The following is a 14,823-nucleotide window of genomic DNA, read 5'->3' on the forward strand; positions in this document are numbered from 1 at the left end:
TGGTACATATTTGGACATTATGGGTACTGCCCCAGTGACAGTTTGACATTTTTGACCATTAAGTGACTGGAAGGTTTATTGGACGCAAAAAAGGTTGTCCTGTGCCATTATTGCAAATAACTTTTATTTTTAGTATTGCTCATTTTTTGTTATTCCACTTTTATAAAAAAAAAATCACAATAATTTACTCACCCCCATATCATACAAGGTGTTTGTGTCTTTCTTTGTTCAGTCAAGAATAAAGTAAGTTTTTTGAGGAAAACATTTCAGTTTTTTTCTGCATGTAGTTTAGTGGACCTCAACAGTTTGCAGTTTTAATAGGGATGCACCGATATGGAAATTTTGGCCGATACCGATAACCGATAACTCTTTAAATTTGGGGGCCGATAACCGATATCTATAGGCCGATAAATATTCATATTTTTTTCACAATGAAAAACTCGCAGACCGCGGACATCGTGTCTTTGCGCTAGACTAGCATACTCTTCTAAAGCCCGCAACACGTGTCATCTTCGTGCTATGTCACAGAAGGCACCAATCAAAACTCCACATGGCCAGCAATGAGCAAGTGAAGTGGTTCAACAAACCAAAATAATCCATCATTTATCGGCTTTCATTTATCAGCCTAATTTTGCTATCATGCGAAAACCGATAATATTAAAAATAAGCAGTTATCGGCCGATAAGGATATGTCGGCCGATATATCGTGCATCGCTAAGTTTTAATGCAGCTTCAAACGGCTTTAAATGATCCCAACCAAGGCATAATGGTCTATCAAAACGATCATAATTTTTGCAAAAAAACAACAACTTTTTAACAGATTCTCGTCTTGCACTAGCCTTGGGATGCGCCATTGTGACCTTTTGTATTACGTAATCACGTCAAAAGCTTACGCATGCCGTATGTGAAACTATCAACAGTGTTTACAAGTGTGGAGAAAGAAGACCGTTCGGACATTGTGGCATGTGGTATGATAAATGCAAGTATGCGTTTCACATGTAACGTGTGACCTTTCGACGTGATTACGTAATAAGTTGTGGTTTAAAAGTACTTTTTTTTGCAAAAATGATGTTCGTTTCGCTTAATAGACTGCACTGAAACTATAATCTCCTGAGGTCCACTAAAGTCCACTATTTGGGGAGGGATCCTGGAATGTTTTCCTCAAAAAAACTCTTTTCGATTGAAAACAGAGAGACATAGATCTTGAATGACAATGATCAGGATTTTTTATGAAAGTGGAGTAATCCTTTAGGATGGTGACACTTTGTAATGTGGGTTCATGCTATAATGCACTTCCTGGTTTCCTTTCTCCACAAGGCTGTTTCAGCCACACCATTTGAGAGCTGTCATTATCATTACAGAGAAGATTAACCCCTTACAGGAGAGTGTCCGGGGCAGAAAGGCCGTAATTAGTGGGTAGGTGTGGGTACTCATGGCGTCGGCAGACCACCAAGGAAACAAGGACCCCACAGACATCTCCAGAACAGATGGAGCAGCTCAGCCCACCGCTACGTCTTGCCCCGTCCACAGCCATAAGGCCGAGGAACCGAAGAGGAACTTGAGGAAGGGTCTGGTGAGACATCGAGACTACGTTAAAATTTCTGTGCCAGAAGGAAAAGGCAACAGGTTGCCTTCAGAATGGTGGAAGACCATCATCGCTTTGGTTTACGCCGTTTTAAATCTGGTCCTGACCACGGTTATGATCACGGTGGTTCACGAGAGAGTGCCTCCCAAGGAGAACAGCCCACCTTTGCCCGATAAGTTCTTTGACTATGTTGACCGTGTTCAGTGGGCATTTACAGTGACGGAGGTCAATGGGATGGTGCTGGTGTCCATATGGTCCATTCAGTGGCTCTTTCACAGACACAAGTAAGAGGCCACACTTAACATGTACATGTCTAATGCTGATCCAAACTATGGATTTAACATTAAGTGGTATTTAGCATTAAGACAGCCATGTTGCATCACCATGATTTTATGCGCATTTTGAAGTAGGCTATCGCATCAAAAATGAGTGATGGAAATGCCAAATTTTGATTTAAAATCCCTTAATTTGCAAAAAAAGTTTTTACGCTCGCTTGAGGGAGTTTTTGATTAATGCGAAAAAGAGTTCATGCGAATAATGGGAGATAAAAATATTGCATATGCAGAATTAATTATGATGTAGCGAACATTAAACCCATGTGACTGACCGTCTAGCTGTTTCCGCTGGAGTTGTCTTTAACATATATGTGTATCGATGTACTTGCTGCTAGTGACTTCATCAAAAATGCCGCATTGCTCCTTTTGTGCACAGCATTCAGATTGGCAATTACAAGCTGCACTGCTAAAAATTAATATGGTAACTTGCCCCATCGTGACTACATGCAGTCATACGGACTACCGGCACATCCGGGAACTTGACTGTAAGTATCGTCACCGCCCCGATGGGGGGAAAACAGACCAGACCTTCCATTGACTTCCATTCAAAATAGCGGAACAAGCAACGTTTTTACACAGCCGGCAGGCTTAAATAACTTATGAAATCACTCAGATTAAACATGTTGAGTAATTATCTGTCCACCCTGCCTGCCAAAGATACATTAACACATTTAATTTGGTCAATATAAAAACATGTCCCTTTCATTCTCCCAGCGTCAAATTTGTGTAACAACGCTGAAAATCACTAGTTGTATGGCTGGACGGAAAAGTGCACTCGGTACTCTAAATATAAAGACATAATATATAAATACGAAGTAACTTTCAAATACAAAAATCATTCACTTGCTTCCCTGTTGACTCGATAAGGTAGGAGTAAATGTCCGGGAAGACACCTCTGGCCAATAGGGAGCATTGTTACACAAATTTGACACTGTGAGAATGAAAGGGACATGTTTTTATAGTGACCAAATTAAATGTGTTGATGTATCTTTCGCGCTCTATGGCAGGCAGGGTGGACAGATAATTACTCAACATGTTTAATCTGAGTAAAGTTATTTACGCCTGCCGGCTGCCCAGACAGCAGACGACTCCGGGCCAGACCCATACCGGATTCGTGCCAAAGTCAGCAGCTCTGGTGCGGATCCGGTGCAGATCTGGCCCAGAGTCGGCTGCTGTCTGGGTGTGTACGAGCGTTGCTTTGTTCCGCTGTTTTGAATGGAAGTCAATGGAAGGTCTAGTCTGTTTACCCCCAAAAGTGGGCGTGAACCTGTTCAGAGACATTCTATGACGTTGCGCCGGTTGTGCGTATGTCGTACGTTTTGTTTACTGTTGCATGGTTACCAATACCACCGTCATTCGCTCAAACAACTTGACGGAAACGCACCTAATTCGCAGTTCTTTGTTGTAGTTTTTTGCGAATTTTGAAAAGATTCGCTTCACTTTTGGATGGGAACAACTACTGACACTGTCTGGATTATGTTTAAATGTTTCGTTTTGCATAACTGGTATTTTACATTTAGACAGTAGATGTTTCCATCACCATGATTTTATGCGCATTTTGAAGTATCGCGTCGAAAACGAGTGACGGAAATGCCAAATTTTGATTAAAAATCCCTTAATTCGCAAAATGTTTTTACGCTCGCTTGAGGTAGTTTTTGATTCTTGCGAAAAAAGAGTTAATGCGAATAATGGGAGATGGAAACGCATATACCGAATTAATTCTGACATAGCGAATATTAAACCCACGTTTAGCTGTTTCCGCTGGCGTTGTCTTTATCATATATGGGGCTCGACGTCCTTGATGCTTGTGCCTTCATCAAAAATGCTGCATTGCTTCTTTTGTGCACAGCATTCAGTTTGGCAATTACAAGTTGCAGTGCTAATAAATTAATAACTTGCCCCATCGTGACTACATAAAGTCATGTCTCAATTTTCCGCGTGTACATTGTTTTGTTTACTGTTGCTTGCTTGGTTACTAGGTTACCAATACCACCGTCATTCGCTCAAACAACTTGATGGAAACGCACCCAATTCGCATTGAGGTGGTTTAATTTATGCGAAAAAGAGTAACGTTAAATGCGAAAAATGGGAGAAAAACGTATTTGCTGAATTGATTCTGGCGTAGCGGACATTAAACCCACGTGACTGACCATCTAGCTGTTTTCGCTGGAGTTGTCTTTACCATTTATGGGTCTCGACATCGTAGCAATTTCCTTGCTGCTATGCCTTCATAAAAAAGTCTGCATTCCTTCTTTTGTGCACAGCATTCAGTTTAGCAATTACAAGCTGCACTGCTAATAAATTAATAACTTGCCCCATCGTGACTGCAGCCTATTTCCCACGCGTAGCCTACCTTTTGTTTACTGTTGGTTACTAGGTTACCAATACCGCCGTCATTCGCTCAAACAACTTGATGGAAATGCATCTAATTCGCATTTCTTTGTTTTTCTTTTTTCCGGATTTTGAAAAGATTCGTTTCACGTTCGGATGAAAACTCAGCTAGCCATGTTTCCATCACCATGATTATGCACATTTTGAAGAATTGCATCAAAAACAATCGATGGAAATGCCAAATTTCGATTAAAAATCCCTTAATTGACAAAACAGTTATTTACGCTCGCTTGAGGTGCGAGATGGAAACGCATTTCCCGAATTAATTCTGACGTAGCGAGCCGTCCAGCTGTTTCCGCTGGAGTTGTCTTTACCATATATGGGGCTCAACGTTGATGCTAGTGCCACTGCCGTCATCAAAAATGCTGCATCCTTCTTTTGTTCACAGCATTCAGTTTGGCAATTAGAAGCTGCACTGCTCATAAACGAATAACTTCGTGACTACATGCAGTCCTGTTTCCATTTTCCACGCGTGCCTTGTTTTGTTTACTGTTGGTTACTAGGTTACCAATACCACCGTCATTCGCTCAAACAACTTGATGAAAACGCACTTACCGTAATTCGCTTTTTTTGTTGTTGTCCTTTTTGCGAATTTTAAAAACATTTGCTTTACGTTTTGATGAAAATCCAGCTGACACTGGATTAGGTTTAACAGTTTTGTTTCGGTATTTAATGTTGACTGACAACTAACATTTAAATCTATTTAGTAAATGTAAAATGTTATTTAGTATGTTAACAGAATGTATCTGTGTATAGAAAAATATCCATTAAGGGGTCCTTGGCCTGAAAAAGGTTGAAGAACATTCTCTAACATTATATAATGGTTAACAGGTTAATGAAACATTGAAATACAAAATACAAAAATGTATACTTGCTGAAATGTGTTTACAGAAATGTATTTTTCACCGGTATATTTTTTTACCAGCCACATTTTGTATGTTTTGAAATATATTTTAAAAATGAACATATTTTAAAGTATTTTTATAGTTGCATTGGAATTTATAAGAAAAACTTTGTACGTTACAAACCTGTGCATAACGGGCTTGAAAATGTTAAAATTAAACAAATGTTCAACTGCAAATATTTACTTTATAAAATTTTAGATTTCATACATATATTTATATTTTGGCCAAAGGTTGAAACTAAATATATTTTCAAATTCAAAAATATATTTTATTAAGCTTTATTTTCTACAAAATGTATAATGTTATTTACTGGAAACAGTTTGTTCAAAGTTAAATGAACATTAAACATGAAAAAGTATAATACAACTAAAATAACAGCCTCATGCAAAGCTTTCTGGGAACCAGAAATCATCATCAACCTTTTTCAGTTTTTTTTCCTTCAGATTTTGGTTCGCAGAATGCCCTGCATGCTAGTTTTATTCTGAAAAAATAAAAACTTGTTTAATGTCCATTTAACTTTGTACAAACTGTTGCCAATAAATAACATTAATTTAAATCTACAGTAAGTTACTGGCAAACAGCTGCCATTGTAATTTCTAGAAACAGAAATGTTTTACAGTGTTGTTAAAATAATATACTATAAAAAATGATTATAAAGTGAACAATATATTTTTTATGAGGTACAGTACACATAAACCTCACATCCTTCACCGCCAGAAGAAAATGATCCCTGTCACTGGGTCAGTACTCTTTCAAAAACATCAAAGTTAATACATCAAAGGTACATATTGGTACCAAATGTATACATATCTGTACCTAAATGGTACAGGACCTTTTTGAAAGGGTACTGCCCCAGTGACAGCTTGGGACACTTTTTTCGAAGGATGTGAGGTTTATGTGTACCTCATAAAAGATATTTTTAACTTAGAGTAGTCGAAGCTGATACAAACGTCCACAAGGGTAAAGAGACTCACGTCTTACCCATAATCACTTGTGGTGGATTCATTGAATAACTTGTGGTCAGCTTTAAAGCTATTCAGAGCACAACCTGCAAGTTTTTAATGGTGAATTAATTTATATTTTACAGGGCTATTGTGGGAAGACGATATTTATTTATTCTTGGCACATTGTACATGTACAGATGTGTAACCATGTACATCACCACTCTACCCGTGCCTGGGATGCACATGGTCTGTGCGCCAAAGGTAAAGTCTAATTAAAATATATATATTTCAAGCATTCCTCTTTGTCATCTTATTCCCTTTAAGATCAAATACTTGGATATAAAAGAAAGCAAAAGTTATTTGGTCTTTATAAATTCATAATATCCTTTTTCATCTCGCAATGTCTTGTGAACAATATCAGTGTTTATAGTATCATCATCTAGATCTTGTTGTCTTTGCTCATTTTTTCTCATTCCCATCATCTGTATGGCATCTGTTTCCTCTTTCATTCAGCTTTACGGTGATTCAGAAGCGAAGATGCAGCGCGTTCTTCAGTTACTCTCTGGTGGCGGTTTATCGATCACAGGCTCTCATCTGCTGTGTGGAGATTTCCTCTACAGCGGCCACACTGTCATTCTCACTCTCACGTATCTCTTCATCAAAGAGTGTATGTCTCACATTTGAACTAAAAATGGAACATCATTACCCATTAAAGGGATAGTTCACCTGAAAACTTTTAATCTCATGAGCCCCACTTACATCCATATTATTCTATTTTTCTATGAAATTTTCATTTTTGGGTGAACTATCCCTTTAAACATTGCCATTTCACAGCTTTCAGTCCATGTATGTGCATCAAATGTTCTCTAGAGTCTAGACTATGCACAATGGAAGTCATTTATACTCCTGAGAACTCACATTTTTGTTCCTGTATAGCTCAATGGTAGAGCATTACGTTTGCAGTGAAATAGGTTATGGATTTGAAATCAGGAAACACAAATACTGATATAATGTATAGCTTTGGATAAAAGCATCTACCAAATGTGTAGATGTAAAAATAGAGGTATGATGCCATAGAACAGGGTAGGGTTGCACCAGTCGTTCGTTAAGTTCTTACTTAAACTGGGACGTAAGTTTGGAAGTCCAAACTAGAGGCTTAGTAACTACTAGTTAGTTTATAACTAACTCTTTACTATATTCGGTTGCACCATTTGTTCTTAAGGCAGAACGTAGCTAGTAGGTCGTAAGCTCCCCTTAAAGTAATGCGTTGTCGCATAGAATGACGTCTATTTTTCTTAGCCCAATCACAAGCCTTATAATGGGTAAACAGGAAATAATCTGAACAGTACGTAATTTCAAACTCATTCTTGACTCGCCTAAACTGAAAGTTAAAAAAGACATTAAAGCAAACGTTATCGAACTCAAAACATTACACTTTTAATTGAAAATCTCTATCCCACACATGGAGGAGAAAATAAACAGGAAGAAATTTTAAATCTTAATTTAATTGATGGATACACAGAAAATTAAACAGTTCTTGAAAACTTGTTGACGAACTTGCGGCTCTTCATAATTAATTACGAGCTCATCGATGTAATATAATCTGGCTGACATCTTATTCCAATCGTTATTCATTGACAGAGGCGTCCGTAAATATTTAGTTACAACGTATTGTTACGTTTAAACTAAGTTTAATGGTGCAACGCAAAAACATTATACAAACGGGGGGGGGGGGGGGCACTTGGGGGTCGATGGTGGTAAAACCAGGGGTCCAAATATTGTTCATTCAAAAATAATTTTGGCGTCAAACAAAAAATGCATTAATATGCTAAAATAAAAATACAAATGAATTAAAATCCCACATTAAAATCTATTCAGCAAATGCTATGTAGTACAGCAGTGGTTCTTAAACTTTTTCCGCATGCGGCCCCCCTTGTGTACGGTGCATTCCTTCTGTTGCAGCCCCCCCAAAGAAAATTCATGACAAAAAACTGTTCTAAAATGTAACATTTTAATTTAAAAAAGCATATTAACTATACAGAGTAGTGCTGTTGGTTAGTAGCCTTATTGTTCAAGGTTTAATTACACAATATTCATAAATGTATTTTATAAAATGTCATAAAACTGGGGCCCCCCTGGCACCATCTCGCGGCCCCCCTGGAGGCCCCGGACCCCAGTTTGAGAACCACTGTAGTACAGTATGTTAACAGTATGTGACTATCACTGTAAAAAAAATATATCAAATCAATATATATTTATTAAAGGAACATTCCACTTTTTTTTTGAAAATATGCTCATTTTCCAGCTCCCCTTAAACATTTGATTTTTGCAGTTTTGTAGTCCATTCAGCCGATCTCCGAGTCTAGCGGTAGCACTTTTAGCATAGCTTAGCATAATCCATTGAATCTGATTAGACCCTTAGCATCGCACTCAAAAATAAGAGTTTCGATGTTTTTCCTATTTGAGGCTTGACTCTTCTGTAGTTACATCGTGTGCTAGGACCGATGGAGGTTTGGAAGTTGTGATTTTCTGGGCGGGTATGGCTGGGGGCTGTGCTCTCATTCTGGCGTAATAATCAAGGACTTTGCTGCTGTAACATGGCTGCAAGAGGCGTAGTGATATAACGCACTGTGTAATATCATTGTGCCTCCTGCAGCCATTATTACACCAGAATGAGAGTATAGTTCCTAGCCATATCAGCCTAGAAAATCGCAACTTTTAATTTTCTGTCAGTCTTAGTACACGATGTAACTACAGAAGAGTCAAGTTTAAAATAGAAAAAATATCAAAACTCTTTGGTTATTTTTTAGCGCGATGCTAATGGTCTAATCAGATTCAATGGATTGTGCTAAGCTATGCTAAAAGTGGTAGCGCCAGACCCAGAAGAATCAAATGTTTAACTCTAGGGGAGCTGGAAAATTAGCATATTTTCAAAAAAAGTGGAATGTCCCTTTAAGATATTTTTAAGGAATGTTCGTAATCAGACCATTTGCGAGCCCCATTCACTTCCATAGTATTCTTTTTTTCCTACTATGGAAGTGAATGAGGCTCACGAAGGGTTTGGTTACAAACAGTCCTGCGTGTTTATCAGAACAAATAATTTTATACAGGCTTGTAACAAAATGAGAGTGAGAAAATGATAACCGTTTTTCAGTTTTGGGTCAACTATCCCTTTAAGCTGAAATATTTTTTCACAAAAATAGGTCATAGAAATGACGGTTAAGATTATTAATCATACTGCTATGACTGATTTCTTCTTCATTCATTCATTGTATTTACAGATTCTCCTCGTTCATTCTGGTGGTATCACCTGCTGTGTTGGTTAATGGCTGCTGTGGGTGTTGTGTGTATCCTGGTGGCTCATGAACATTACAGTGTGGATGTGGTGGTGGCCTATTATATCACCACCCGACTCTTCTACTGGTATCACACTATGGCAAATTTGCAGGTTTGTTAATATTAAATCTTCATTCTATCAATTTAGCCTTAAGATTACACTGTCAGAAAAATGATCAAAATATGTACTCTAGCTGTAACTGGGGTGGTACCCTTTTAAAAACTTTGAGCCTAAAGAGTTCATATTAGTACTTCATATAAGTACTTTTTGGCCTGCGGCCCCCCTTGTGTACGGTGCATTTGTTCATGCCCCCCCAAAGAAAATGTATAACATAATACATTCCAAAACTTAAAATTTACATTTTAAGAATTTTAACAAAAAATATTAAATTATAAAATGTAGTGCTGTTGGTTAGTAGCATTCTTTTCTGAGATTAAATGAAACAGAATTTATGATAAATTAATGTATTTTATAAAATGTCATTAAAGTTTGGGTTACACACCAGATGCGAGTTCAACGATTTGCGCGAGTAGATTACACCCAAAATCAATGCAAAGACGCAATCAGACGCGTCCTCGTGTGGGGCGATGCGAATGACACGATATGAGCGGTGTGTTTGTCGTGAAAACACACGCTATTCGCCTCAAACATGTCTTCGCCCAAGTTGAAAATATTCATTAAATTCCGCGAGTAATCTAGAGCGAGCAACGTGATGCGATTGCATGCTTCGCGTTTGGTGTAAACCCACAGTAATGCTGCGTCCAGACCAGCCACGGTAGAGGTGTCAATGTTAATGTTAAGTCAATGTGAAGACGCATTGACGCACGTCTGGAGGTCTCGCAGCACGAATGAGGCGTTTAGCACGGCGTGGTAGACGCGATTCCACCTCATTCGCCAGTCTAGTTAAAAAATTTTAACTTTAGTGGAAAAACGAGCAGCGTTAACCAATCAGGAGCTTGCTCTAGTAGTGTCGTGATTACAGGAAGCGAGCGGAGTCGCAGAAGCCCCTACCATTATGAAAATTTCCGCGTGAATGTCTCGATGACTAGAATTTCACGCGCGAGTAAACTTAAAGGGGTGGTTTCCCAGACAGGGATTAGACTAGTCCTAGACTAAAACATTTTTAAGAGCTGTCCAAACTGAAAACAACTTGCACTGACATACCTTAAAATACATCAGTGGCCTTTGTTTTGCCTTAAAATGCACATAGGTAATGTTTTTAGTAAGGCATTTTTGTTAAAACTAGTTATATTTCCTAATTAAACTAAGGGCTAGTCCTGGCTTAAGCCAATCCTTGTCCGGGAAACCGCCCCAAAATGTTCAAGAGGCAAACTAGATGTGGTAGATGTGAATTTGACGCCTCAAATTTGGCTGATGTGAACCCACGGTAAGAGATACATATTGGTACCAAATGTATACATATATGTACCTATCATTTTAAAGGGTACAACAGTTGGGATACATATTTTGCCATTTTTTTAACAGTATACACTTTTAGACATACATATAGCAGAAAAAATATGAAAAACTCAAACTTCTGTTTCATAGGCTATATATTTTTTAAAAGCCTTCAACCTTTTCTGTAGCTTAACTGGTAGCGTGTTGCGCTAACAATGCCAAGGTTATAGGGTTTGATTCCCAGGTAACATAAATAGGCCTATTGATAAAACGTATCATAGAGTACTTGGGTGAACGCTTCTGCCAAATACATAAATGTAATGTAAATGAGCCCTAAAACCATTGCAAGGTACTTTCAATTTCAAGGCCTTCTTTCTAAACTAATTTCATCTGATTGTAACCTATAATAGGGAAAGTTGTATAATATCTAATGTAATATTTATAGTTCTGCATATAAATTGATTTTTGACCTCTCAGCCTTCCATACACACCCCAAACAGAAATACAAAAACATCTGACACCTCAGGGACCCACTCACACAGAAGCTTTCAGAAGCTGTGAATTAGACCCGGCATATCATTAAACTCTGGGCATCAACATGGCACTGAACCTTTTATCGATAGTGTTTATATAGCCCTGAGTACACTATGAAAATCCATTAGGCAATACCTGGCCAGGATCTTGAGAAATGACTCCCCGATGGTCGTAAAGTGCAGCATATTTGATGTTTGAGCCCATCTAGAATTGAGAAAATCCTTTCAAACTATCAAAACAGACAGCGTATGATTGTATTCACTATATCATTCTCTGGCTATGCAGCTCTCTAAATAAAACATCCATATCCAATGAAACTGAGCTTTTTTACAGATAAGCATCTGCCAAGCATTATCAAGGTCATGGGTCCAATTTTTTTAGGCAATGCATGTTTTAATAATTTTGAATGCACTGCAATGCGATAAAAGTACTGAATAGAAATGGATTTTGCAGGGATTTGCAGTAAACCACTGTCAGAAAAAATTGTCAAAATTTGTCCCCCAGCTGTCACAAGGACAGTACACTTAAAAAAGTACACCTTTAGACCTAAAAAGTTCATATCAGTACCTCAGAGGTACATATATTGGTACCAAAGAGTGCATATTAGAACATCAAAAATGCATAGAAGTATACATATTGGTACCAAATGCATACATGGGTGATTCTCACGAAAACTTGGTTTTAAAAATGTCAAGCATGAAAATGTAAAAATTGCTTAAATTGACTTTTTTTCCCCCCAGACATTGAAAAACAAAGTATGGAGTAAATGGGAACATTAATTAAAAAAACTTTTACTTATCATTTAACACTTTTTGTAACATAATTTTAAAAATGAGTCCTAAAAAATCTCATTACCGCAACAGTCAGAAAACATCAACACTGACATATTTTCAAAATGACATGACAAACCTGAAAGAACATAATTTGGAGATTCTGCACATGCATTTTAAATCAAAGTATTATGCTTCTATTAATTAAATTAACATTTAATAAGCATCTGTTGCAGTAATGATAATCAAAATGTCGTGTAAGCATTCTGATAAGACAATATTTCAAATTAACTGTAAAAAAATGATCTTACCTGGTAGCCATCTTGAAGTAACTGGTCCATGTGCTTGGTCACTCAAAATCAAACTTTATTAAAATTCTGTACGTGTGCTTAAACTGTTCTCAAAAAGTGTTGCGGAGGATGAGAACATCAGGCATGGACACATCATTTTCCTAATTTTTCTTCATTATTATTATACATGCAAATTCAGTAAATATTTTTTCTGTCATCTAAAGTAGTCTAGCAAAACATCCATTTATTTTTTTTTCTTAATATTTTTGTGTTCATTTTATTAAATTACAACATAATGCATGTTCAAACACAGCCGGACACATTGCGGTAATGAGACTTTCAGCAGAAAATGAGATAAAATTTCCAATTATAAATTCTTATGTTGAAATCACACATTGTGCAAGGTAGAACATAGTATTGTGTTAATTCTGATGCTTTTTTAATGTTACTATATTACACATTTTAAAGCAAAAAATCATTAGTGCCGTGGTGTTTCAATGGTTTCGTGAGAATCACCCACATATCTGTACCTTTTTAAAGGGTACTGCCCCAGTGACAGCTGGGGTACATATTTGACCATTTAGGTACCAGTATGCACCTTTGAAGCTCCAATATATACCCTCTAGGTACTTATATGCACTCTAATTTGAATGGGTACCGCCCAAGTGACAGCTTTTGTATCTTTATTTTTTGAAAGTGCAGAAATGAGGTTCGCCCCAACCATGATAAAGAAAAGTTTGATCTTATTTTCTGAAAGTGCTTAAATGTATGTATTAACTCTTTCATGTTTCCAACAGACTTTAAAATGTTCTCCGAACAACTATCTCACTCACACCTGGTGGAACCCTGTGTTTAAGTTTTTCGAGAGGAACGTCCTGACTCAAGTGCCCTGCTCTTTCTGTTGGCCAGTGACATGGCCACCCGCTTGCCTGAAGAACCCCTGTAAGAAATACTCCATGGTGCAGAGTGGCCGAGAAGAGTGACTGGATTTGGCATCCCGAATGCATAACAATGTTTTGTAATTCGCTTGTGGCTATCTAAATATTTACATGGTACCAAAGACCAAAGGCTGCTGGTGAGGTTACTGTATCCATATGGACAAATGAGTCAAACTGTTGTGTTTTATATAGCAAACCGAATAGTATTTGACATGGTTTCATGTTTTATTATTTATTTGCAGTCAATTTGGCCACTTACAAAAAACACATGAATCATAATATTTAAATGGCCTACAGGAAATGTTATGGTTATGAAATTATAGATTCCCAGAAATGCTCTCCCTCTCTGTCGCTCTCTTTCTCTGTCTCTCAAACACAATCTCTCTCTTTCTGTCTGTCCCTCTTATGAAAACTCCAAAAATGTATGCATGCTTTTCTTTAGTTGTCATATTGTCTCCTTATTTAATTGTAATTTAATTTTTTGCCATTACTGGAGTTGTTAAAAATGTTTAATTAATTTATTCCAATACTTTACTATATTATAAATGCATGTTGTTTCTTTTTAGTGGTTCTACTCTTTTTACTTTTTTAAAAGATATTTTAGGAAAAGAACAATAAATGTTTTACACTATTGGCTGGTGTATTTTGTATAAATATTTTATATATGTAAGGAATAATTGACTTCGGTCTTTTGAATTATTCGAAAATAATGCACACCCAAGGTGGAAATGCAGCACAAAGCGAAACAGAATGCATTATTTTTCAATAATTCAAAGGACCAAAGTCAATTTTTCCGCTTATAGCACGGTTACCATAAACATTGATCTGGTGCTTATTTTAAGACATTTGACTGGCTAGGTGTATGGTTTAGAAAAAAAATCAACACCTATGGAACATTTCTCAGCCAATCAGAAAGCTAGGTCCGTGGTATAAGTAGGCTATATATAATATACAATTACATACATATATACATTAATTTAAACTTATAGTCTGGTGGTGGTGGCCTAATACTTTTGCACAGTACTGTATATATTTAGGTTTAAGAGATCCTGCAGTTTCCTACTATTGCTCAAGTGGAAGTGGAAGGGGAGTTTACCCTAAAAACTTGACATTTTTATACAGTTTTTAATACTATACACATTTCCTGTATTTTCTGGATGTATTCCATTAAAGAGACTGAGAAACAATTATATATGATAACTATAACACTGCAGAAACAACAAATTTTATTGTGGCATGGTGGCCTAAGACTTTTGCACAGTACTATATGTATATAATGAGTGGGAGTTTACTTCAAGATTTTGCATAAACATTAAATCTATCACAAAAAACCTATATATCGTTGGAAAGGCCTAAGAATTAAGTTTTCATATTTTAAAACATTTTAGCAGTAATA

At 37.0% G+C, this 14,823-nt stretch overlaps 1 protein-coding gene across 1 annotated transcript; it reads left to right on the forward strand.

Annotated features, from left to right (window-relative positions):
• Nucleotides 1–1,176: 1,176 nt before the first annotated feature.
• sgms2a (sphingomyelin synthase 2a) lies at nt 1,177–14,042 on the forward strand. The gene is made up of 5 exons (XM_055204533.2): nt 1,177–1,869; nt 6,304–6,421; nt 6,674–6,827; nt 9,442–9,608; nt 13,287–14,042. The coding sequence occupies exons 1-5, from the start codon at nt 1,433–1,435 to the stop codon at nt 13,470–13,472; spliced, it is 1,062 nt and encodes a 353-aa protein (XP_055060508.2). The 5' UTR covers nt 1,177–1,432; the 3' UTR covers nt 13,473–14,042.
• Nucleotides 14,043–14,823: the final 781 nt, after the last annotated feature.

The sequence above is a fragment of the Misgurnus anguillicaudatus genome, chromosome 3 (genome assembly GCF_027580225.2).
Source record: "Misgurnus anguillicaudatus chromosome 3, ASM2758022v2, whole genome shotgun sequence".
Taxonomy (NCBI): Eukaryota; Metazoa; Chordata; class Actinopteri; order Cypriniformes; family Cobitidae; genus Misgurnus; species Misgurnus anguillicaudatus.

Excerpts from the sequence above, each read along its gene's own strand:
- sgms2a (XM_055204533.2), top strand. The coding sequence starts at position 1,433 with ATGGCGTCGGCAGACCACCAAGGAAACAAGGACCCCACAGACATCTCC. Across the intron at positions 1,870-6,303 it reads TGGCTCTTTCACAGACACAA|GGCTATTGTGGGAAGACGAT; the intron begins GTAAGAGGCCAC and ends TATATTTTACAG. Across the intron at positions 9,609-13,286 it reads ACACTATGGCAAATTTGCAG|ACTTTAAAATGTTCTCCGAA; the intron begins GTTTGTTAATAT and ends TGTTTCCAACAG.